Source organism: Athene cunicularia (assembly GCF_003259725.1).
Source record: "Athene cunicularia isolate RWA chromosome 2 unlocalized genomic scaffold, athCun1 chr2_part1, whole genome shotgun sequence".
In the NCBI taxonomy this organism is placed as follows: Eukaryota; Metazoa; Chordata; class Aves; order Strigiformes; family Strigidae; genus Athene; species Athene cunicularia.
Window position 1 is genome coordinate 145,328,700 of NW_020799095.1, and position 26,151 is coordinate 145,354,850.

Here is a 26,151-nt window from a genome sequence, read left to right on the forward strand (position 1 = left end):
TCCTTCGTAGCATCCTCTGGCAATAAATTTCATGATCATAATTATGTGCTCTACTTCTGGACCATTCTAATTCCTGTACTGTGAGAAATACTGAATAACAATTGTCTATTGTGAATGATGTAGAGAATCCTGTTTTTTAAAAACATTTATTATAATTTTTTTTTTTGTCCAAGATGAATAGTCTGTCCTACTGGAAAAGCTGTTCTGTCCTGAAAATATTTTTGCATCCCTTCTCTACGATTCTGCTACTTTTACGGGAAAGGTAACCTGGTGCATGATTCAAGCTGCTGCATGCATTCCACAGATTCAGTCAGTGCCATAACCATCCTGTCTGTTTGGGTCTCAGTACCTTTATATCTACCAAGTTTTTCATTTTTTTGGATGTATTTTGAGCGTTAAGCTGATGTTTTCAGAGTTCCTTCTTCAGTGATGGGTTGCATCCTAACTTGGAGCCATTGCTGTCTGCACATGAAGGCACACATGAGGCTGAATGCAGATATACCTATGACATGGCTTGACCCAGGATATGGGTGGCCAGGGCCAATGCTGGTACCCTCAGTACCCTGACATTTGACTATTTTTGTTGAAATTTTGTAGTTTTTTCCTTTAGAGCTCATTTGTGAATGCCATCTCACCCTTAGCACTCTATTACTGCTAATTTTAACAATTTGTTTTCAAACTTCTTGTAATGAACACTTAATTATGAAACTGAAGATTGAGGTGGGAAACTTCCATAAATTCCTCATTAGTGGTCATTGGTTAAAATGATGTTCTGTTTTTCTGCAGCCTATTTCATAGGTTTACGTATTGCGCCTGGAGCAATGGAGGTTTTCGTTAGAAGCAGGAATCCTACCAGAGAGTTAAAGTGCTTGGAAAAGTCTTTATTTGTTCTTTCGGCCATAGGAACAGGAGTGAGGATTTACACTGGGAAGCAATAGAACCAGAAGATGACCACAGAGCAGGCAACTCAGACATGGTGAAGGAATGTTTCCTTTCACTTTATGTCTTGACTGGAGAATTTTATTTCTAGACCATATTCAACAACAATTCAAATTTCCTTATCAATGTTCATGATGTGTAGCTGAGGAACTAGAGCCAGATTAAACTATGCTTTTATGTGGTTTCTGATGAGACCGCCTGAAAGACAGCCATGGAGTTACAGGTTTTGGAGGTTCCAAAATTTGCTTTTTTTTTTTTTTTTTTTTTAAATCTTTGTCTAGGTGAAGAACAAGTGTGCATCTCTGAGAGGCGACGAGCCTTGTCGAGGATCTTTTATGGCCCTGCTGGGTACTTCAGTCAGCCCAATTTGTTTTCCATGTCAGATATACAGTTGGAAAAAAGAGCTGGCTTCTCAAGACCCTGCCCTCCCTCCTTCAAGGAGCTGTTTCTTGATTCTGGATTGTCATCCCCAGTTGCACAAAGCCCGTATGTCAGCCAGATTCCTGGGCTAGAAACCACCCTTAGCGAAGCCATCACAGGGATGTTCCCATCAAGGGAACTGGCTCAAGTGGCACTGCAATTTACTGCCAATCCAAAACGTTTCCAAGAAAACCTCTTTGGAGGAAGGTTCTTGAAAAATTTGATCCAGTTTAACTTCACAGGGACACTTGGCACTAGTGGGAAATACAGCATTGGCCAATTTTTCTCACAGGAGGATGTGGCAGAGAGGGACAATAACCAACATCTTCTGGAATCAGCTGAGGCATTTTCACTGGAGGTCTCAAAGGGGAGCTCTATTCTGAGTAAACCTCTTGTAGGCAGCTTTGGCCGCACAGTAACTCTACAGGACAATCAGAATAAGATGAAATTCCTTTCCTCTCTTCTGGAACTACCAGAGTTCTTCACTTTTCTTCAACAAGTGGTTTCTGTCCCCAGAAGCATTGCTGAAGATTTAGGTGAAGTGGTGAAACTAGCACTGGGATCTGAAGACTGTGGTGAGGAGCCAACGGACCTGTTTGTTCCAACATGCACCAAAGAGGGGAGGTATAAGGAAGTTCAGTGCTATGCAGGAGAGTGCTGGTGCTTAGACACTTCAGGTAAGGAAGTTCCTGGGTCAAGAGTTCAAGGTGAACGTCCAAGGTGTCCCACTGATTGTGAGAAGCAAAGAAGAAACCTGAAAAACTTGAAGCAAAGCCTACCTGCGGGATCAGATCTTTTTATTCCCTCTTGTACCAAGGATGGAGACTTTCTGCCACTCCAGTGTTATGGGACGAATTGCTTCTGTGTTGATTTGAATGGCAAGACTATTCCAGGAATAAGGGGAAAAGCTGGAAAGCTGATGCAATGTAAGTCCTAGGGACTGGAAATTTAAAGATGCTTCCTTATTTTGTTGGAATTTCATGATGCTTTCTTCATATCTAGTTATATCTGGAAATTTATAGCTGATGTATATGAACAATATTGTCCCCTAAGAGGAAAGCAAGTCAGCCCTACAGTTGCAGGGGAATAGTGTATGTAAATATAACACGGTGTATGTAAATATAACACGGTGTATGTAAATATAACACGGTGTATGTAAATATAACACGGTGTATGTAAACATTGATATCTCAAGTCTTAAGATGGTCCACTCTTCTTTCAGAGTGTAGGGTAGGACTGCTCAAAACAGAGGAGCCTCAGGTCTTGCCTTGTTAATGAGCATGTCACTGGCATATGTCTCTTCCTGAGTGTGTAGCTAGTGTGTGTAACATCCATGATGCCCATGAGACCTGGTGCATCTGTGTAACTGAATGTGGCCCTTGCCGAGTGAAAAAGCCGTTTCACTTCCAGGAACAAGTAACCTGGGCACAGACACTGGCTCATCTTTGTCCTGAGAACTGAAGAGCTTCAGTGCCTTAAACATGAATCATTTTTATTCTTTTACCTCAAGAATACATCCTTAACTTGGGAGGATGTCGCAGGAGTCCAAACATAGGAGAGGGTTTCAAAGCCTAACAGATTTTTCTTAAAGATCACACAGACCAGAAAAGTGAGTTGCACATGACTTGTTAGACATCAATTTGACATTGCAGCTTGCTTATAGACTATGAACTGCCTCTTCTTGCCCTTCTATTAATGTAATACCAAGAAAGGAGGAAGGACATAATTTGGGGATATTTGTCTTTCAAGTTTCTGTGAAGTGAAAATGGCACATCCACAGGGAACACAGAGCAAGAGAAGAGCCTGCTCCTTGTTTTGAAAGGAATAGCAGAGTATCCATCAGGTGATAGTGGTACATAGCGAAGGAGTTCCTTTGAAGAACAATTTACAGATGTAGTGGGGAATTTATCTCAATGAACTGAATTGGTAGGGGTTTTATATCTAACAATCCATCTGTAGTGCAGTCACAAATAGATAGGTTCCTAATTCTCTGGTGCTCAAAAGGAGATGAACTCCTATATATTGCTGGGTTTGTAGAACAAAATGGTGGCAAAATGAAATTTGGCTCTGGAGGTAGCAGAAAAGGCTTCGAAAACAAACTCACTCCAGCATTTTGATATTTTTATATTCAGCTGCAATATTCAGTAGAGAATAGGAGGAGGGGACAACAGAATCTGAAAATTCTGTTAGATCCAAGGGGGAATAAAATCAGTGTCATCCTACTATTCAGATGATTGCTTTTGCAGGGGTTGGCTGAATAAGAAGTAACTGCCAGATTATCAAGTGTATCTGAAAATACATAGTTGGTGTGAACAGATTCAGGAAGACATTTAGTGGCATCAAGCACCTATCCTCCCCGCTAAGAACTACAGACCCCTAATGTGCTCACATATTTTTAGAAGTCGTATCTTTATGCTTCTTTCCGTTGGAAATCCTACCCTGGTTCAGCATGGGAGCTTAATAGCCTTAGCCCTCTTAATAACAGGCCAGAAATGTTTTTGTTAGTATTGGGATAAATGACCAGGTTTTAGTAATGGTGTTTATAGTACTAGGAGAGTAGGGGGTCTTGTATATCTTCAATGCATTCATAAGCCATGCAATGTATGTTTTTCTTTTCCCCAGGCCCAAGCACTTGCCAAGTAACAGCTGGTCAGGAGTTTCTAAAGACTGTGAAACTCCTGTTGTCAGATCCAAGTGCTCTGTCTCAGCTCTCCAGCCTTTACCTCCCGCAGTGTGATGCTGACGGAGCCTGGAGGCAGGTGCAGTGCAGTGGCCCTCCTGAGCAAGCCTTTGAGTGGTACGAAAGGTGGGTTGCAGAGAACCATGAAGGCAAAACCCTGCCTGTCGCTAATCTATTGAACATCATAACTGGGTATAAAGAGGCATCTTCCAACGGCTTTTCAGCTTTTATTAAAGCTTTGTATGAGGCTGGGCACCAAAATATCTTCCCAGCATTCACCACATATTCCTCCTTCACTGATCTCCCACCTGAAGTGCTGGAAGGAAATGTGACCAACACGTCTGAGAACATTTTACTAGATCCATATATCTTCTGGCAGCTTCTGAATGAGCAGCTGACCTATTACCCAGGACCCTATACTGATTTCAGCACTCCATTAAGCCACTTTGAACTACGTGATTGTTGGTGTGTTGATAGCAAAGGAGAAGAACTGCAAGGAACAAAGGCAGAAGTGAACCAAGTCCCAGCATGTAAGTAACAGAATTTCTGGCACATAAGTAGCAGTATTTCTGGCCTTTGCTTTTATGCCACAAGAGCAAAGTCCTTTCAAGTGCTGTGAAGTAGCAGACAATGACTTGTCAGAAAGATCATCAATACTGCCATTGTCACTGTCCACCCGAGGTGGGATAACTAGACTTTGGTAAATAAGTGGTGTCTCAGTTTTGGGAATAAGGAGGAATAAAGTTCCATATCAAGTTTGTGTAGATTTTATAATTTGAAATTTGGACATATAAAGCTTTTGCAGAAGATACTTAGCCAGACAGCAAAGGACACTTTGAAGTTAGAAATAGCGTGTGAAGAGTTGTGTGGAAAATTCAGGATTATGCTGTGATGTAAATAATTTTCAAGAATGCCTTAAAATGAGGCAAGTGGAATTTTATTTACTGTTTCTTTACTACACAGTGAAGAGTAATAGAGTAAAAGATAGGAGATTTACTTACTGTGAGGGTGGTGAGGCCCTGGCACAGGTTGCCCAGAGAAGCTGTGGCTGCCCCCTCCCTGGAAGGGTTCAAGGCCAGGTTGGACGGGGCTTTGGGCAACCTGGGCTGGGGGAAGGTGTCCCTGCCTGTGGCAGGGGCCGGGGGGGAACTAAATGACATAGAAGGTCTCTTCCAACCCAAATCATCCTATGATTCTCTATCCCCTAGAAGTCACTAGGAGAAGAGTGAGGCCAGCACTGAAGTTTGCTAAGCCCTCTATCTAGACACCTCCACCAAAGCTGTTGGGCCATCTTCGGGGTCACTTCAGCAGATGACCTGTATTATAAACGTAGTTACTAAAACTATTCTTATCACATAGTTATTTTCCAGCTGGGAGAAAGAGACAAGACAATAAATGGCAAACTTCCAAATGAACAAGGAATGCCAGAGAAGCCAGTTCTGTGGAAAAATGGGGAATAAAGGGGACAAAGCAATTTAGGAGAGAGTTATTTTAGCAGGGCTTTCACTAAGCTGGTTCAGGGTGTTGTACTGCTGTTTCTGAGTCAGTAGATGTATGGAGAGAACAGGCCAAGTGTGAGCTGCTGCTCTGGACCCAAGAGATATACCTTTATTTTCATTTCTTACTCTCTCTTCTGATTATCCACTTTTTTTAATGACAGCAACTGAGGGACAGTTCTTTAGAGACATATTAACTCTGTTTGTAACCAATGAAGAGGAAGTAACTTAAAGAAGGAAGACTTTGGCCGAAGACTTGGAGGATGTTTGGGTGATTCCTGGTAGACTCTTGTTACATAGCTAAGCATTGACAGGTCTCATTTGTTTACTTCCTTCATTACACAATTCAAAATCAAGCGAGTGCAGAAGGAACCAGAACATGGTCATTAAAAGACCAGCTAGTTTTCACAAGCAAATCTTTACTGGATTTAGATGAAAGGCATTAATATACCCTCTGGTTCTACAGGTCCTGGTATATGTGAAAGTGTTAAGCAGGAAGTCATGAAATTTATGGAGGAGGCAGAGCAACTCATCTTAGCATCAAATCGTTCCCACTTTGCTTTTGGAGAAAGTTTCTTGGTGGCGAATGGCATACAGCTCACAGACAGCGACCTCCTACGTTCTGCTCAGTCCTACGGGTCGGAGGTGGTGGTCTCTGAAAAACTGTTATCGAGCAGTGACTATGCTCTCCAGCTGGCTGCACAGTCAGGTAGGTGACAGAGAGATGAGAACTTAAATAAATGGATTAATTCCCAGAATCTGTGCAAGTGTTCTCAATGTCAAATTCAGCTTTGCTGAAAAATGGATGGAACTCAGCAGGTATAATTAATCAGTGTAGAGTTAAGCACAGCCAAGAGCTGATTTCAGTTGTTTTATGTGTATGACAAGATGCATATATAAAATCTGGACACTTACCAGCCTTTATGTTTTTGCAGTGTTTGTTAATTTGCCTTCTAAGATACAGGGAACATTCAGGTGTTTGCAAATGTGCATTTAAAATATCTTGTATTGGCCACTAATAGCTTTCTTTTTCTTATCATTTACAGTCCTGCATTTCTATTGGCGGAGTCACTTTACTTCTAAAAGTTCTGCTGGGGAAGCAGCGCAGCTGGGATTTCTCCCTTACATCCCACAGTGTGACGGCCTGGGAAACTGGGAGCCAACTCAGTGCTATGAGAGCACAGGTGAGCAGTTGGTAACAGGATACTCTGAACAAATTAAAGCTAAGCAGAATTCTAATCAAAAGATGGGAAACCCTGTATTGTTGTAGCCAAACTGGAGAGAAGGTGAAGGGGTTTACAAGATGGGTGGAAAATTGACTGGAGTAAGGGGACTCAAGTGGCAGCTCATTGGGGCTCAAAAATCAGCTGATGTTCAGTTGCTCACTGCTGGTAGTTCCTCAGGGGTCAGTTCAGGGGCTGATACTGCTTCATTAATAACCAGGGCAGTGAGATGGAGTGCACTCTCAGCAAGTTTGCGGCTGATACCAAATTGCTGGGAGTCGATGATACACTGCAGGATAGGGCTGAAATGGAAGAGTCTCACCAGAGCTGCTATATTTCCATTCTCACCAATGCTCTCACATGTGGTCTACTTACCTGTGCACAGCAGAAATAACTGTGATTTAGATTACTGACCACTTTATATAGTGTTGGTGATTAAAATATTTCCAGTACACAACAAAGCATACTGCAGTACAACATCTAAAATAAAGCTACTTTTCTTTCCTGGCCAGGTCATTGCTGGTGTGTGGATGAGAAAGGACATTTTGTTATGGATTCCTTGGTCTCACGCTCAGCAGAACTTCCCAAATGTCAGTTGTTTTTTCTTCCTAAATACTTGTCTTTACCTGTTCTTACAAATGTTAATATTTATTGGATAGTCTACGATGATATGCATGAAACAAGGCTTGTTTCTAACCACTAGAAGAATAGAAAAAGTAATTTTATGCTTGTTTTGCTAATTAATTTAATTTCCCTATGCGTGATTTTGGCTTATAAGATTTGAGAATGGACCCTCTACTGTTGGTGGCCCTGCTTGAGCAGGGGGATTGGAACAGGTGTCCAACCAGATGTCTCCAGAGGTCCCTTCCAACCTCAGTCATGCTGTGATCATGCGGTTGTCAAACACCGATCAGGAATTCCCTGCCCGAGGCTGTAGCAGAGCCTGATGGGGATGTATCCCTTTCTCTAGCTTAGGTTTGAGAACTTGATTTTATTTTAACATGTATGTACGTTTTCCTTCTTACAGGCCAGACACCATGTCAGCGATCGCGAACCAATGCCTTAATTTCCAGCTGGAGACGGAGCAGTTCAGAGCTGGATGCCTCTACAGCTGATCTGTTCATCCCCGACTGCCTTGAGGTGATTTAACATGGTTGAGAGAGGAAAAAACAAAACCACCATGGTTTTGCTTATGCCATGCTGAAGGCCCTTACAGTTTCAGTCTATGGTCCTTAAGCATCCCTTGTGCATTCCTATTAACCTGAAAGAAAAGGATAAGACAAAACTAACATCAGGCTTTGCCCTGCATAAGGCAGAATTTAAATAGTTTTGAGATGAAGATCAGGAATAGGAAGCTCTGCCCCTGCCTATGCTTCCGTCCTACAGAATGACTCTGCCAAGTCCTTTTGCAGGGCTGTGCTTAAAAGACAGAACTTAATTGACTGGCATTTGCAGGGCTCCTTCTTCCTGAGATGTGAGAGAATGTCAGGATGAGAGGGAGTTGGATGCACGTACCCTGAAATAGGGTCTGTGATGCTCTCAAAACATGGCAGTGAGTAGGACAGAGCCCTGAGACAGGCAAGGAACAAACATTTCAAACCAAGATTATACCAGAACTTCATCTCAATGGGCTTTCAGTTTGTATACTGCTTCTCTCAGGGTCTAGTCTGTGTACTAAATTAAGTAGACTGTATTTTAATATTTTGTGTTTAATTACAACATGTTGTATTACTGGACAATTGTATAGATATAACAAAATATTTTAACCAACCTTTGGGGTATGGATATTGGCATGTCTGTATTAATATACATTGCTCTGCAATGACATGTAATCGATTGTTTGTAGACAGGCGAATATGCTGTGCTACAGAGATCCAACACAGATCTTTGGTGTGTAGATCCTGTGTCAGGAGAAGTATTTCAGCGTGGCAGCAAAGATTTGGATGGCAATCCTGAGTGTGAGTAATATTTACCCACAGCCTGTAATGCTAGTGGCAGTGCCTCATGCTTTGCGGCATATGTGCTTCCTTTTTCAGAACGATGCCTGTGAAACACGGGCTTACAGTTTAATTTCTCAGCCATTCGGTACCTACCAGCACATCAACATGAAAATAGTTATCCTTTACTTTCATAATATCAGAAATAAACTAGTCTAGAAAAACTGATGAACAGGTTTCTATTCATTTTTTTTTTAACCTTTAATTTCTTACCACCATAGAAAATTCTTTGGGCTCATGGATAAGTTTACTAAGGCAGTGAATCCTGAGCTGTGGGAACTGGGCCATGTGCAGTTAGTGAGTCCGTTTTACATGTCCCACCATCACTCCATGGAGTGCAATTGGATCTATAATGCTCTCTTATTGCCTTCAAATAAAGACAGAGCTGTTGAAGCCTCAGAGGAGATTGTAGATTCAAAAAGTTGAAGAATCCCTGCTTGTAGGAATTAAGACACCCTGTTGGAGCCTGTGGACTGTCTCTGCTCCTCTGAGCAGTACAGGCAGCCTAAGAGCCTACAGCTCTGCTGTGCTTGTTTCTTCAGCTAGTGGTTTTTCTGCTTGCAATCTCCTGTAGAAAGTTTGGGAGAATAATCTGCTGGTTTCAGGCAAATCTTCTCCCAGAACACCTGTAACAGAGTAGATAATTACTCAGGAGAGGATAGTTAGATAGTACTTTCATCTGACCCAGCAAGTCTGCTTTATTTTTCTTATAGATGGGCTAGTAACAGAAGTCCATGAGGATGTGCAACAGGCCTGATAAGGGATAAGTAAATTCATATTCACCGAGGAATTAGTTGTGTAATGGTTCATTACACAGGTTTACAAGCTTACTCTGACACTTGCACATGAACAAAACTAGTAAGGACCAACTTTGCCTCCAGTTTGGATTGAACTTTTTGGATCTTCTTGTCAGGGGGTAGTTCTGCACGCTCCTGTCCCTGTTTTGTTTGTTTGTGGGAAGCCATAAATTTTGCTGTTTCATGATTTTTTTTTTCCTGTTTTCAAGGTATAAAACTGGGACATTTTGACTATTTTGAAATGTAAATGGTCATATTATTAAATTTTAAATTATCTTGATCAAAAATTCTTACTAAAAAGATGAATTTGATTTATTTTTAAAATTTTAAATATAAATGATCACCATCAAATTTATAGCAAAAATAGAGATGTAAATGCAAAATAAAGATCAGTATTTTTTCAACTATTTTACTGATGCAAACCCACATAACTTACCCTTTAATCTTCAGAAAAAATGTGGTTTTCCTAATGGAAGGAAAATTTCCTGTTTTGATAATGATTCAAATTATTTATTGTTTCATGACCACTATTCTTCCTTCTAATAAAACAGGCTGAAAGCACTGCTGTTGAAGTCTTTAGGACAGTTTATTGTTTTCTGTTCTGTATCTTACATTGAATTTCTCTCTTTAAAGGTCCTAGTTTCTGTAGTATACTGAAATCTAAAACTGGTTTACGAGAAGCTGGCAAAGGCTACATCCCACAGTGTGAAGGTGACAACGGGACCTTCTCACCTGTTCAGTGCAGCCAGGATCAAGAGAGCTGCTGGTGTGTCTTTGAGAATGGAGAAGAGGTGCCAGGGACACGCATAAGCAGAGGAAGACCTTCATGTGCACGTGAGTTCCTGCTTGAGGCGCATTGCTTCTGAGCAAATCCAGGCCTGGAACTTGACCCAGATCCTAACTTTTCCCAGTATTTAGCTGCTTTTAATGTTCTTTGTACAGACCATTATAGAGACTTTTCCTCAAGTAGTATGTTTATCTTTGTGTCATAGTGGATTTTAGACCTACCTGGGCATGATGTCCACTTTTTTTCAAGTGCTTTGTCAATGGATCTTTGACTTTTCCCTTATTCATAAAATTGGTTAAATCAAAGCAGTTGAGCTATAAAACTTAGCTACAAAGTCAATCTGAACAGCTTGCTGCAAACTTGAACCTGTTCCAGTCTGAGCTGGCTCTGGGATTAAAAACCATTTAACTGACTAAAATAAAATTTGAAAAATGTATACTTCTGCCATTCCTACTTTTGGCTTGTGACCAGGGCTGTGAAAAAGATGTGCCAAAACACTACATATTCACAGAGTATTTCCTGCATGATCAGAACTGCGAAGCACTAGAATTCACTCATGGTTTCCAGTGAGATGTCCAAATGGGAGACTTTTGGATAAATTTAATATGCAATGGCCTTTATACATTTTCCTATCACTGAAGTGAAGCAAAACAAATTAAACTTTCTACAAGGTTATGCTCCAAAGTGTAATAATTACTTGAAACTAGAGATGTAAAAGGAAAACCTTCAACCTGCCTTCAGGACACTACTGTTTCCATAGTTCTTTGTTTTTTGTTTTTGTTTTTTTTTAAATGAGAACTCTTGGTAGATTTAGGAAAATGAGACCACATGATATGAAATTGCTTCGATTTCCTTCTGTGATCCTGCTATATAAAGAGCAACACATGCTCACCGATCAAATACCTGGTTGTCTCAGCCCCACGAGCTGTGAGGCATTTTAATCAATGTGATGATAGAATCACAGAATACCAGGTTGGAAGGGACCTCAAGGATCATCTGGTCCAACCTGTCTTGGCAAAAGCACGGTCTAGACAAGATGGCCCAGCACCCTGTCCAGATGAATCTTAAAAGCGTCCAGTGTTGGGGAATCCATCACTTCCCTGGGGAGGCTATTCCAGTGGCTGATTGTTCTCATTGTGAAAAATTTTCCTCTTGTGTCCAATTGGAATATCCGCATGAGTAACTTGTACCCATTACCCCTCATCTTTTCTGTGTGGCTCCTGAACAGGGACTCTCCATCTTCTTTGCAGCCACCCTTTAACTACTGGAACATGGTGATAAGGTCTCCCCTAATCCTTCTCTTCTCAAGGCTGAACAAACCTGATTCTCTCAGCCTTTCCTCACATGTCAGGCTTCCCTGTCCCTTGATCATCTTTGTGGCTCTCCTCTGGACCCTCTCCAGCCCGTCCATGTCTTTTTTGTATAGCAGGGACCAAAACTGAACACAGTGTTCCAGGTGTGGCCTGACAAGCACTGAGCAGAGTGGGATAATGACTTCTTTATCTCTGCTGCTGATGCCCTTGTTGATGTAACCCAGCATCCCAGTGGCTTTCTTTGCCACAGCAGCACCCTGTTCACTCATGTTGAGCTTGGTGTGCCCAGGACCCCCAGGTCCCTTTCCACAGAGCTGCTCCCCAGCCAGGTAGATCCCAGCATATGCTGCACTCCTGGATTACGTTTTCCCAGGTGCAAGACCTTACACTTGTCCTCGCTGACCTTCATAAGGTTCTTGTTATCCACACTTCCAGTCTATCCAGGTCTTCCTGCAGGGTGACTCTCCCTTCTGGAGTGTTTCCTTCCCCACTCAGTTTGGTATCCTCAGCATAATTTATCAGGGTACACTTGATCCCGTCATCCATATGGCTTATGAAGATATTAAACAGCTTTTTAGCCAACTTGGGAATCACAACCAACATAATTTTCTTTGATCTCTCTTGCACCAATATAGAGCTATGAAAATGGGATTTTATGAGATGCCACAAGGAGACCTCAGGGTTGTATCTGCCCCATGCATTGTGGTGTTGTGTGGAGATGCCCAATGGATCTCTGAAGAGATAAGCTCCAGAACTAGGTTCATGTAGGCATGCGAGCATAGCAGTTCAGTACAGGTTTTTAGCTCTTCAGAGAAGCAAAGTTGATCTGTCTAACAAGTACTGTGCTGCTGCCACCCTGCTTTCACGTTATGGGCTAATATCTCTGTGGGACATGGGGCTGTGTGATATTTATTTTGTTTGGACCAGCTGGAGGAACTCAGAGCAACATGCAGCACTCAGACACATGGATTGATGTACCCATAGACTCTGAAGGTGAACAGGGAAAAGTGGCAATGTTTCTAGTAGGCCAGAGAAAAGTCAGAACTAGTTGTAAATGTTAAGTCCTTGATATCTCCTTCTCTCCATGAAAGCTCATTTTCTAGATGTCCCCCTAAAATCTAAGGGAATTTATGGAATATGTTATTAGGAGGTTGAAGGTATACCCCGAGATATACTTTTAAGATGATTTTAAATTTTGTATGCATGTCTGATGTTTCTTGTCATCCTGTAATGCTGTACTTTTCCTAAAGGAAACAGTAACTGAATGATTAATGACCTTTATTTTTAAAAAGACTGAACTGAGAGTACTGCTTTGAAAGTATAGTGGAAACCTGGCTTTACTGAAAACTATTTATTATTTTCTGCATAGAAATACCATTGAAAAAATTTTTAATGATTTTCCTGGATTTTGAAATAGCAGTGGAAATTTTTCATGCTAAACAACTTGGTTATTGTGCAAGAATAAAGAAACAAAAGTTATTTTTCCCCTCAGTCTATCCAGCCTCATACCTCTAGTCCTGTGAACTACTAATAATTGTTCAGGAAAAAGGGAAATGAGTACTATCTCACTATTTTGGAGGTCTTGTCTACCAGTGAAAGAAGCTGTTGTGGTGGGAAGTTTGATAAACTTCTCCAACATTAGACAGCTGTAAACAGCAAGTAGTAACTTCACCAATGCTCAGTGCATGCAATGAGGTTTTCATTAGCTTAATCATTTCCATCAGAGGTAAAATCCAACTTTTTCTAGTTGACATGCACCAGAGAGATGATGCCAAGTATCCTAGTAATCGTCATGCATCCTCCATCCTCATGCCCACTTTCCACAGCTCTGAGTAGAGATAGAGGAGAAGGTGGTCCTGGAGACAATATTTTCCTTATGGAAATCTTTAGAAACATCTATGACAGAAGTGTCAATATTCAGCTGGATTCTGTTTCACTCCCACAGGACTGAGAAATTGGGGCAGAAGTAGAAGAATGACAAAATAGTGCAGACTTGATAATGATAGTTAATGATATCTGTAGAGGGATAAATGAGCAAATTACTGATCGTGAACTGAAACCTGTGAGCCACACCAGGAAACCATCCGTTACTTATATTTTGGGGGCTGGTTATTTCCCTAGTTCACACATCAACTCTCATTGCAAGAGGCTGTAGCAGCATACAGCTGGGACTGGATTTGACTTGCTGGATATAGAAATGTGTTAGAGCAATAAAGAGACCACAGAATGATTTTTATATACTTTGGATAAAGAGTTATTAATGTAATTTACACATAATGGTGGATGTAATTTACATTGGTCAGGATAAGTATTAGTATCACTTTTACAGTGATATCTTTTGGTTCTAAAACCTCAGAGGGTTTATTAAAAGTTTGTTAAGCAAGGATGCCAGGTTTCTGCCTTTACTGAAAAAGAGACTGGATACAGAGTCAATGAGCAAAGAGAAGGAATGTAGTGGCCCCATTTACAGAGTTATTGCAGAAAAGATGCTATAAAGGAGACTTGTGAAATAAATGTGTTTGGCAATTCAGAGAGACAGATATGAAAGTTTTATTTTGGCACTGACATGCTCAGGGATGGAAAACAAAGATGTACTGCGCACACTGGATCCCAGATTCATCCTGCAATGTTTTAAGCTTTAACTGAAGTGACTGCTAAATTAAGGAATTAATCTTCGTATCTCCATCAGAAGGGGAGGGAGAGGCTGCTCCTTCTTGCACCACCAGCAACGTTTGCCTTCCTCCAGTGGTAGGGAAGTTTGGACTGCTCTGAGCCTTGCTATTTGGAAAATTATCTGTATGCACACACCAAGCAAGTGAATTGTACAAGAACATCTTTTCCTTTCTATTTACTTCTGAGGAAGTTGGTTTTTTCTACTATGTTTTGTAGCCCTAGAACTCAGAAGTGTTTAATTATTACTAGATATATTCAGTAATTAGGTTGGGATTTTGCTAATATTGAGTGCAGCAGTTAGTTTGTACTGATTAGTAGAAATTAATTCTCGTTGTAGCTGGCCTGTAATATATAGTCTGTTACAGTGGACTAGCAGGATAGAAATGTTGGTATTGATGCAGAGTGAATTGACAGAGTAAACTTTGTGCCCCAACTCCAAAGCTGTACACTACTGGTAGGGACCTGCTGGGTCACCAGAAACATCCTGGTGCTGTTGAAGAAACCATAGTCATGAGCTCCTGATCTTAGAGTTTTAAAATTTTGCTCTAAAGGGAATTGAGATTACTTTTCTCTATTTTGGCCCAGCCTGTTTCCACTGGATAGCTTTTGTAAAGGTTTGTTCTGCTGATGGTTAGAAACCTCCTTCTCATTTCCTGCTTAGATTTATTCATGACTGGTTTAAACTTATCTGTTCTTAGAAACCATGCACATAGGTTTCTGGACTCAGTTCCTTACCCATCAAAGTCAATATGTGTCTTTTCATAAGCTTCAGTAAAGTGAACCATGCTGATATCAGACCAGATCCAAGTTGAGATGAGTGGGAAACGCACAGGATGCTGTCTAGGTTTTCTCTGTTGATACAAATGTTTTGTGGACTTTTTACTAGAAGTGCTTCATGGTTTGCCACTAATATATCCCCCTTCTCATGTTCCTAAAGGTCCGCACTGTGTTCTGCCATTTGGTGCCACATCTATTCTCAATGGAGCCGTATTTTGTGAAAATATTTCTGGGCAAAATTCAAGCATTCAGCAGTGCTGGCTGGTGTGTCGCCAGGGCTTCCACAGGGCCTCTTCCAGTGACTCGTTTCAGTGTGATGTGCAACAGCGTCGATGGGTCTCGGCTGTCCCGCTCTACCAGGCCTGCCAGAGTATGTCCAAACTGCCATGGGTTGGGGAGGGCACAGAACAATGTAAATAGATGTACAAAAAAACCCGCTTTCATCATGAAGCTACCGTGTGAATGACTATGATTGCAAACAATGGTTATATGGGAGATGCTAAATTAAGATGCAGTAGATTAGTCCTGTCTTCTGCCATCTTCATTGCTGTCTCTTGGCTGGCTCCTATGCTGGAAACAGTCCTGCTTCTCTGTAATAATATAGCTATAAATAGTTATTCAATCTATATGCAGATTTTTCTTTGTTAGTTAAAAGATGCTGGCACCGTGAAGTGCTTCTGATGGAACTTCTTAGTCCTGGAAGAACAGATGAGCGCCAGATGTTTTAATTTGGCAGAACTTGACTGTTTATTTGCATAATCAAGTCACTGTTACTTCTGCATCTTTTCGCAGCAGTCTGTTCTTTAGGATTATTTTTGTCTTTGTTGGCTGACCTGTGGTATTTTTCAAACCATTATTCTTTCAAGAAAAAAATGACCCTCCAAATCTTGGAAGAATTGGTTGTCTATTCAGAGCTTATGTAATTGGATATTAATGTTGGTCTTCTCAATTATTTCAAATAGAGATACTTTCTGATCAAAAGGGCAATTTCTAGCAGTGCTGGACTTTGAGAAATGCAGATCTTGCTGCCCAGGTTGGCAGCTACACTTCAGAACGGGTTAAACCCATTTAGGAAACCCCTGTATTGACACATTTCCAGTTGTACCCCAGGTTTTCTATTCCAAATCTAGACATTTTTTAACTTTCAATTTCAGGCTGAGACTTTAGTCTGTCTCTAATCATGTTTTATGTCTTTGTAGCATGTTATGAAGTAACTTTCACGTTTGCCTGATGGCAGTTGAATTTGTTTGTAAGTTGAAGGACAGGAGGGCGTGTGTGGCAATCTGATACAAGCTGCTGTTTAATGCAAGCTAAGGACTTCCACTAGTAATTTGTGTTTGAAACAGAGCATGGTTTTAAGGACAGAAAAAAAATTCCCAACACATCAGAAACTGATTGAAAGAACTTCATGATAATGGAGAATTCACCACAACACATAGTAATTTGTTCCAAAGGTTAATTACCCACACTCTTAAAAATCTTATTTCCTGGTCTTTCTGTGTACACTTAGAGATTGTGGTTAAGTCAACCCTTAAGTACTCTCTGATAAACTAAACAGATAGAGGGCTTTGTGCCTTGTAGGAAGAAGCAAGCTTTTGTGTCTTCTGGTCCCTCCCACCATTCTCCTTGGAAGCTCTCCAGGCTCATTCTGGGACGAGGAATGGGGAATTGTGCTCCAGCAGAGACACTTGTTTGCAGTGCAGCAAGGGTTTGTAGAGGAGGTAAATGAGGGAGAGCTCTGCCACTTCTCCAGGCTGTGGGATAAGAGCCAGCTCCATTTGGGGGTGGCATGACAGCATGACTGCTCTGCTGAATCTGAGACAACAAACTATCCGTGAAGCCTGGGATCAGCGTTAACTCCAATGGAGACAAGAAGTTTGCACCTTTTTTTTTTTTTTTTTTCTGGCTAAAAACTGGCTAAATAGATTTTCATTTGTGACTGATGAGCTCACAGATTTCTCACTGATTTGTGTGATTTGTGTCACTGGTTTGCTGTCAAAAAATTGGAAGGGCCTTATAGATGTCCATATCGATACCATTATTATGCAGTCAGATTTATTCTCTCCTAAAACTTGATTCCCAGTTAATTTGACAAGCTAGTTTTCTGAAGGCCCATGTGAATTAGTATTAATTGCTTTAACCATTTAATTCCTTTTTTAACAGAAGTCTTTTTGTGATTGTGTCTATGAGAAGCAGAGGTGGACAGGTCAATAATTTCTGTCTCCTATTTCTCTTCTAAGTATCAGCATAATGTCAGATTCCATCTAGTTCTCTGGAAATTCCTATCCACTGAGGCTTAAAAAAAATCATCATTAATGATCCAGATTGTTCCTTAGCCTTCTATGAGTTAGTGCTTCAGTGTAAAATATGTCTTTATATAACTATATCACTTGGATTTTTCCCTAATCCACAACACCTATATATATATATACACCAAGCATGTCTCTTGCTGCTTATTATTTACTACTGACAACTCTACTGTTTTCACCTAGGGATGGGGAGGTGATATTGATGGAAGATCAAAATGCCAGATCAGTGTTGTTTTTTCTCAAAGTAGCTTTGAAAGTCAGTTTCTACATTACTGAGGCTACTAAATGCCATTTTTACTTAATTTTTAGAGCTCCAATTATTTCAGACAGTCCAAGCTCAAGCACACTTCCAACTACTACTGCCTCCTGAGAAGACCTGTAGTTCTGACTACTCTGGATTACTTCAGGCATTTCAGATATTTATTCTAGATGAGTTGAAGGCTCGTGGTTTATGTCACCTCCAGGTAATTTCAATTCCTTATTCTCTGTTTGTGGTGGGGTTATATTTTGTTTGCTTGAGAGTTTTTGTATTAAATTAAAAAAAAAAAAAAAAAAAATTTACCTGTTTGAGAGAGGTGGAAGAGCAGAACATGCCATGAAATCCATCAGGACTGGCAGCACTCTCATATGGATGACTGGGAAAATAGGATGTTTAGTCTCACTGACCCCACACTGTCAGATCAGCTTAATTGTGGCCATAGAAGTCATATCACATCAGTCCAATATTTCTTAAAAATATATTTTGATAGAAGAGAACATTTTGCCTGTTCTTAGAGTGAGTAAATGACCTGCTGAAATTGTCTTTTCCTACTCTTTTTACAGGCCCTTTTGAAAATGTTGCTTTTGAGCATAGCACAGTGCAAATGAATAGGGAAAGGCAAGAACTAGAAGGTTCTCAGGTTGACTAATCATGCTTTCATTTAATTTTGAATTTGAGGTAAATGCATTTGGAAATACTGGCTCGATTTCTGTCTGTGATGATTCCACTGTCTATGTTGAATGCCTGACTGTGGACCGTATGGGGGTGAACGTCACATGGAGGACCCAGCTGGAAAACATCCCAGCAGCTTCTCTCCCTGACTTGCATGATATTGGTAAGGTTTTTTTCCTCTGATATTTTTGTGAATTAAACCTGCTTTGCTTTTAATTGTTCTGGTTCCCTGTGTCTCCTCTTAGGAGGCGCTAGTAAGGTATTATAAATATTCACTGAAATAGTCTGTCTTTATAATGCAGGAGTTGTGTTTTGTGCTGTTGGTGTTGATATATTTTTCTTTCCAGGCTGTGACTGCACAGTGGAAAGGAGCTATATCTGAATGTTTCTTTCAGATAGGACTGGCTCTCCCAGCTTCCTTAACTGAGATATTGAAAATTACTTTATCAGGCATGAGCTGAACTGCCCAGATGTTAATTTCCATTGGGCAGGTCCTCAGTAGTGGAGGACATTTTGTAACTGATTGGGTTGGACACAGACAAACACACTTCACACATTGCCAAAAATATAACTAATTTCTTCCAGTCTGTTTCTTCTGGTTTTTTTTTTTTTTCCCCCCTTTCTTTTTCTATTTATTACATTACCTTTGCCACTAAAGAATGATGACCCTTACCTCAGACACCCTAGAGCAATTATGCAGAGACCACTGCCTGGCAGATCCTTGCTGTTGTTTCCAAGCAAGTTAGGAATAGTGTAAGGAACTTCTTTCAAAGCACTCAGTGTTTCCCTTTAAAATAAAAGATGTAAAAAACATAGCCTGAGTTTAAATGCCCTCTGTGCCACCTTTTCTCCAGTTTTACTGCTTTGCAATTGAGTTCCCAGCACTAAATATGAATAGTTCTGCCTGCACGTGTCCTTCCCTCCCTTTGGGACTTAGAGACGTGTGCCCCACAGCAGTTTTTACCTGATCAGAACTGAATTCAAAGCCTTTGAGACGCAGTCAGCGGCTGCAGTGGTCATGTGGTTCCTGGCTTTACATCCATTTACATCCATTCAGTCACTCCGAATTATAAGGGAAACATGAATATTCAAGAAGTTTGCAGAAGATAGATCAAAGTATTTTATACCAAACTTTACTTTTGAAAGTGTTCCACTTTGAGGGTGTTACATTTTTGACTCTCTCCACATTGTAATTTCCCCATAGTACTAAAATTGCTTTTCAGGGGATGGCTCTATGGTTTCAGACAAGGCAGAGCAGAACTTGCTCTCTGTATATGCTTGGCACCATCAACTTCCATTACCTTCTAAAGCAGCTTGGGTCCTTCTGTTTGAGGTGCTTCTTGGTGTATTTACCCAAAGTGAGCAAATTGGCTCACTGATTTGGAAATCATCTACATTATTAAAATAGCTTTGTTCTCCTAACTTTTTTTACAGTTAAATGAGAAGTCTTGCTTTATGTTTTCTCCTGTGAAGTAGCTGAGAAAAAAATTGCTACAAAAGGACAGCGTGCATAAGTTCCCAATGGAGATCCTCAAATCTAAATTACTCCTGAATGCTGTTGTTTTGGTTTTTTTTTTTTTTTTTTTTGTTCTTGCAGATATTTTCATGTACTAAATTCCAAAGCTGTGCAAACCCCTTCCTGAAGGATCTTATGCCATTTGCCTTTGTAGCTTAGACCTCAGCTCTAAAATATTGAGGAACACTTGCAGCAATTCTTCTTTTTTTTCTGTTCCATAAGCAAAAATACTATGGATTATAAAAATGATCTTTTGGTGGATGAACATATAGTAAACAGTCTTCATCAGTGAGACTGGAGAAAATCAATCCCTGACCTATACAATCAACATTTTCAGCTGCATCTTTGTGCTCTGTATTTTCCTTAAAAAATTTTTAAAAAGAACAAATTTACTTTAGTTTCTTTCCCTTTTCTCTCACTTTCTCATTTGGCCAATATAAACTCTAGGTAGTGATATATTCCCTTTCCTGTTGAAACTAGTGTTTTATTCAACAGAAGCAAACCTTAAATCAGATTTCTTCCCACTGCACAACACAAGATGCAACAAATGGCAGGATATTTCTGTATGTCAAAAAAAAGTATTGTCCCCTGAGAAGTCTAAGTCCCTAAAGATATACCAGGCCCTGGAGAAATCCTTAGTATAATAAGAACTTCCAGTAAATCTAACAATGTATAAGATGCGTATTAACTTGAATTGCCAAAATTGTGCAGCAAAACAGGAAGAACAGCAGGGAAGTGCTGTTGTATCTGCCATGCTTTAGAACATGCTGAAGGTCCCAGGAAGCACATTTTGGACCAGAAGCTAGGTTCCATGTCAGGAGGGAAGTGTGGCCTGAAGCTGGCCAGCCATGCTGAAAGGGCAGAACCAAGGCAGCTCACGCAAGGTGTTACCAGCGAGTCTGTGGCTGGTGTGTCTGCCAGGCACTGAACTGTTCTCTGCTGAGATATTCCAGGGTGTCTGCCTGCAATGCGTGAGCATGTATACTACAGTTATATATATAGTGTTTATATACTCTGAATGTAAAGGATATTATATATGCATGGATACACACTCTGGTCATAGGGGGACGGTCACATTTAGTGATGGTGCTAAGAACTTGTCAACACAGTGAAATATTTTAGACTAAAGGACGTTCAACAGACCTAAGTGGGTTCTTTCTTGTTTGATTGCTTGCTTCTTTTCTATGTGTGGATGACCTTCAGCTGTCATTTCAAGGTTATTTTCAATTCTTCTACAGCTAGTCACTAGATTCAGAAGGATATTTGCTTGAATAAAGGCTAAGCTACTTATTCCTTCTTTTAGTTATGAAACAATTTCTGCCAAAAAATTTGCAAAGTGTTGTTGGTTATGTGGTGATCTCCAATTATTTTGTAGAGTGCTAGGTATCATTTTGGTCTGGGGCTAAACAAAACTAAGTGATATTTTGTTGATGATAGTATGTGTCGGTGTGGCAGCAGGATACGCTGCTCGAAGCTGGAGGAAACAGAGCATTAAGAATACAAGGACAGCTATCAGCTTTAATGCGAGGTCTGCACACTTTAGTCCATAACTGTAAAAATCTCATGTCCCACCTCTGCAAGGGGGGGGACAACATCTACATGACAGCAGGCAGCTACAGACTAACATTCAGGAAGAGAGGCCACCTGCTCTTTTTATTAAAGGTCTAAGATGATTTTTCAGAAAAAGCATTGTACATCTGTAGTCTGTTCAGCATGGGCAGGAGGGCAGTGCTGCGTCACTGAAGCCTCGTACCTGACTCTGAAATTCTCTCCTTGCACGAGTGAAAAGCCATTTGTGGGCTATAGTGCAAAGTTGGGAAACTTGCTATGCGAGAAGGCAATGGTACGCTCAACTATTTGCCTTGGACACCTCAGTCACAAGATAATAATCTTAGTACAGTGTGTGGTCTGCAACATTCCTCACACTCTCTTTATATATATATAGCATCCTCCCCATGAAAATTCAGTGTCTAAAGTCATTGGTATAGTTGCAAAACTCCAAGTACATAGGGTGCAGGGCTTCCCATTTGCTGGGTCACTGGGCTGCCCATCACCTGTAGCTACAGGAGGCCCTTGTCTTGCAAATTTGGACCAGTAAACCATGTCAACATTTCATTCAGTCATAAACCCTGCAGAGATAAACAGAATGTGATAGCAAACAAAATCTTCTGGGAACACTGATCTTGTAGTACTTCTGGTCCAGTCAAACTGGGAAATTTTCTCTTGATCTAGCACTGAAAATTGTCCTTGCACATGTCATCGAAAGGGAAGCTATCTGAGCAACTAAGAATATAGAGAGTAGGAAAGATACTCACTGTTTTCCAGCTTTAAATACCAGCTTCAGCAATTGTCAAGAGTTTCTGTTGCACAGGTGGGTATATTGAATATCAGTAATGTCATCAAGGTGATTGTTATATTGTTACAGATGCTGGCCTTCGGAAATAAGCCAATAAAATGCTGAAAAATAGACAAATTACAGGAATTGACAGAAATAGGAATAAATTAATGTGAATGTCAGATAATCCTGGTTTTTGTCTGCTGAATTTTTGTAACTCAGAAATCAAGTTTCGTTCCTTGATGCTCTAGATTTTGAATGTGCCATTTTTTGTTGTGTTCTTTTGCTCTTTCTTTAGCACCCTCCATATACATTGAGATTAGACATTTAATCTGATAGACACTACAGATTCATTCTTGTCTGCTGTTTGTTAACATACTTCTATTTCTGTATCTGTCTATGGTTTTAACGTAAAATTCATCAGTTTCATCCATTCCCATATTGGAAATCTCTTTCATATTATTTTGTTGTATTTTTTTCCCCATTTAGAAAATGCAATTGTTGGAGAAAATCTCATTGGAGCATTTATAAAAGAGGTTAAGGATGGTGGTTTTCTGCTGCATTTGGACTCCAAGCAGTTCCTAGCAGATTCTGTCATTGATTTTCGCCGGGATGAAGAGTTTGACCTGTTTCTCAGTGTGCAGCTAGGATGTAGAAGAGGGTTTCGAAGAACATCTCCTGGGAAAGCAATCCCAAATTCACAAGGATGTGGTATGTCTCTGCTTAGATTTCCCTTATTTGATGTGATTAGGAATCAGTGTAAAGCTAAAGTCAGAAAATAATTAGTGAACTTGTGTTTATGGTTAATATGTGAAAGGCCTGAAGCACCAACATAAATGATAAATCTGAGGAGAGATGGGAATTAATGCTTTGATTACTGTTCAGTCCTTGTGTTGAACCAATGATTTGGAAATATGCGTCATAGCACTGACATTGTATAGAAGGTTTTGCAAACATTTTTTGATTTTTTTTTTAAAATCTATCTGGTAGTAGAAGGTCTTTCTGTAATGTATGTTATCCTTAATAAGAAGATTTCACCAAGATAATGTAGCCAGTGCTTCTGATGATGATGCATTACCCAGAATAGAAACCTAGATGCAGAACTGACAAAAGTCTTGAGATTGTGAGTTCCTGGGCCAAGTCCATCCAGCTCAGATGAAAGCTTTCTCAGTGTTGGCTAACACCCCGACCTGATTGCACTTCTGTCCTCTTTTAATCTTCCCTTCTAGTCTTTTTTCCCCTGGAATGGGCTGCCTTTCTGCCAACACCCTGCTTAGGGCTGCCAAACCTTCCTTTTCAGCAGATCCGTGTGGCCGTGCCCAGCAGTGCCGTGTACCAGGTCCTGCTGCCAAAGAGCCTTTGTCTTAACGGTCCCACTCTTGTTTCTATCAACATCAACCCTCCTGTGGTGCAACCCTGATCGTTCTCATTGGCTGAGTTAGCCCCAGTGAGTCTGTGTCTTACTTACGTCCATTTGGGATGTATTCACTATATCCAGCTTTTTTGGGGGGGAACAGAGAATGGATGCACCACTTCTACATATCAGATTAACAGTAGCAGGTACTGAGTAAGTTTTCCAATACAGGAAATATTTTCTGGTGGGAAAACTTCAACACTACGCAGCTTAAGTTAGGGACCCTAAGAGCAAGTCAAAATAAATGAAAACAGCTTAGCTCCCTGCTTGGTATGGTGGTTCTTTTTGAGTTAGGAGAGCTTCCTAATGACTGGGCAAGGGCTTCAAAGTAATCAAGTGATGATTCAGTTCTGAACTGCTGCAGTTTCCAGCTTGGACCTTTAAGGTGACTGCACTTTCAGTTCATCTCTGTAGTCACTTCAGATTTTGGTTATTTAAATACATCATGCAGAAAAAAGATTAATTCCTACTGAGAATCTAGAGTCTGTAACAACTTGCAGTTACTTAACAAGAAGTACTGATTAAAGGTATCATTTATTAAGTAAAGTCCATCACTTAGAGCAGAACAACTTACAAAGAATTGGATCTTTCTGCCAAATATTTCCTACTAGGGATAATGTCCTCTAGGAAACAGTGAATTAAATTGCCTTGTGTGTTAGTTCATTTATATCTGAACCAGCTAGCTGTAGAAAAAGTCACTCAGTAAAACAGACATCATAAAGATATGGAAAGGAGACAGTTTCTGCCCCAGGTTTTAGCAGAGATTTCATATTCTAAATTGTCATGGTACACATGCTACTGGACACTGGCTTGTGTACTAAGACTGTATATTATTCTAAACAAAGGATTTAGGAATGCCATTTCTGGTTCCTCTAAGATAGAGTATATATATATATATATATATATATATATATATATATATATTCAGTTTTATGGATATTCAGCATTATGGATATGTTCTGGTCATTTATCCTGTCTGGGTTTGTTTCTCTACTAATAATAGGGACTAGTACTAAGAAGTATTAACTGTGATTACAGAAATCAGTTGTGTGAGGGTGATAGGGATTTCTTGATGCTCTTCTCCACCTTGTTATTGAAATACAAATTGTTTTTTCAGATCCTGATCTTCTTGATTTCTTTGTTTTATTTCACTGTAAGTGAAGCATGGACAGCTCTTAGTAGCAGCAGCTGTCTGGTGTTCTCCATAAACAATATTTTCATGTAGGAACATGCATGTTGCATGAACTTGCCTCTTCATCTCATGCATTTTACTTAGTCATCTGTTTAGATTTGCATCTACTCTAGCTGTGTTTCATATTTTTCTGCCTGTAGAATGGGTAACATGTATCATGTGCTAGTTTTTCTTATGTGATTTTTTTTTTTTTTTTTTTTTTTCAGGTAACAGTTATATTTTAGGTAAATTTTAAAGGGAAAAAAGATAGTTTCTTTGCTAAGTTGTAAGTTGAAAAGAAGAGTTGTAAGTTTTCCAGGAGGCAGCTTTATGAATTCAACCCTTCTTCTCCCCATTTATTTCAGGAGAAAACCTGAAAACTATCTGTGAGTTATCTTTATTTTATTATAAGTTTTTATGTTGATTCCTTTTATTATTTAGAACGCTTGGCAATTCTATCAGAGCTGCTTTGAGCAGAGCATAACCCGAATCACATAAAGTGCTAGATTTATAGCTGAGCTGATAGCTCAAGACTTCATTTCTAATAATCTAGATCAAGAATCTGATATCTCAAAGTTTTCCAGTATCCCTGGAGGGAGGAAAGAGCAGTGTAAGCACCGAGTAATGATCAGTTATGACAGTGTTTAAGCACGCTTAGTGTAGTGAGAGCTGGTGTTAAGTAAAAGAGGTTACTGTGAGGAGTGGAATCCCAGCACAGTTGTTGCAGTGAGTTGTTCTTCAGACTGGAATTTGCTACTCAGCATGCTGTTCCCCTGGTACGCAGAAACCCGAGTCTAGAAGTGAGACCAGATTACAAATTTAACGTGCAGGAGCAAGGGATTAAATTTGGATTTTATTGCTGAATTTATTTTTTCCTATTTTAGGGATACGAGTTTGGGCCCAGTGCTAACACTTAGCTCTGATATTTTGGCTCAAAGCTGTTCACTGGTTTCTTATATTTTTAAAATACATGAAAGTTAAAGCTTGAGAGAAGTACAATGTGATAGTTTGTCTGACTTCTAAAATCAAACTTAACCTCTATGTGATTGTTGAGTATAACTTACAGCTGAAATGATACATGCCTCCAAGGGTTATAGAGTCTAGAAACACACATCTCTGCATCAACATTTTTTGCTGGTTTCTGTGACCTTTTTTTAATCTACTGTGTGAGACAAAAAGGTAATTTTACTTGCTTAAAATGTGATAGGAGACACAGATGTTACTTTCACATCGTGACTAAAACTACAAAAATGGGAGAATGCTTTGAAAAGCATAATTTGTTCCTTTTTAAACTTTAATTGCTTAATTACTGTCCCTCATCCTTTGCATTTTGTCTTCAATTTAGACATGAATTACTCATTTCATTTTGATTT

General features: G+C 40.0%; 1 protein-coding gene across 1 annotated transcript in view; it reads left to right on the plus strand.

Moving 5' to 3' along the window:
• Positions 1–26,151, plus strand: part of TG (thyroglobulin) — a 162,164-nt gene that overhangs the window by 13,195 nt on the left and 122,818 nt on the right. The window contains exons 9-20 of the mRNA XM_026841524.1: positions 1,221–2,285; positions 3,982–4,569; positions 6,002–6,244; positions 6,582–6,719; positions 7,271–7,348; positions 7,786–7,898; positions 8,605–8,716; positions 10,186–10,386; positions 15,263–15,472; positions 17,721–17,875; positions 18,349–18,505; positions 22,683–22,904. Coding sequence (XP_026697325.1) covers positions 1,221–2,285; positions 3,982–4,569; positions 6,002–6,244; positions 6,582–6,719; positions 7,271–7,348; positions 7,786–7,898; positions 8,605–8,716; positions 10,186–10,386; positions 15,263–15,472; positions 17,721–17,875; positions 18,349–18,505; positions 22,683–22,904 — 3,282 coding nt within the window. The remainder of the gene's footprint in view (positions 1–1,220; positions 2,286–3,981; positions 4,570–6,001; positions 6,245–6,581; positions 6,720–7,270; positions 7,349–7,785; positions 7,899–8,604; positions 8,717–10,185; positions 10,387–15,262; positions 15,473–17,720; positions 17,876–18,348; positions 18,506–22,682; positions 22,905–26,151) is intronic.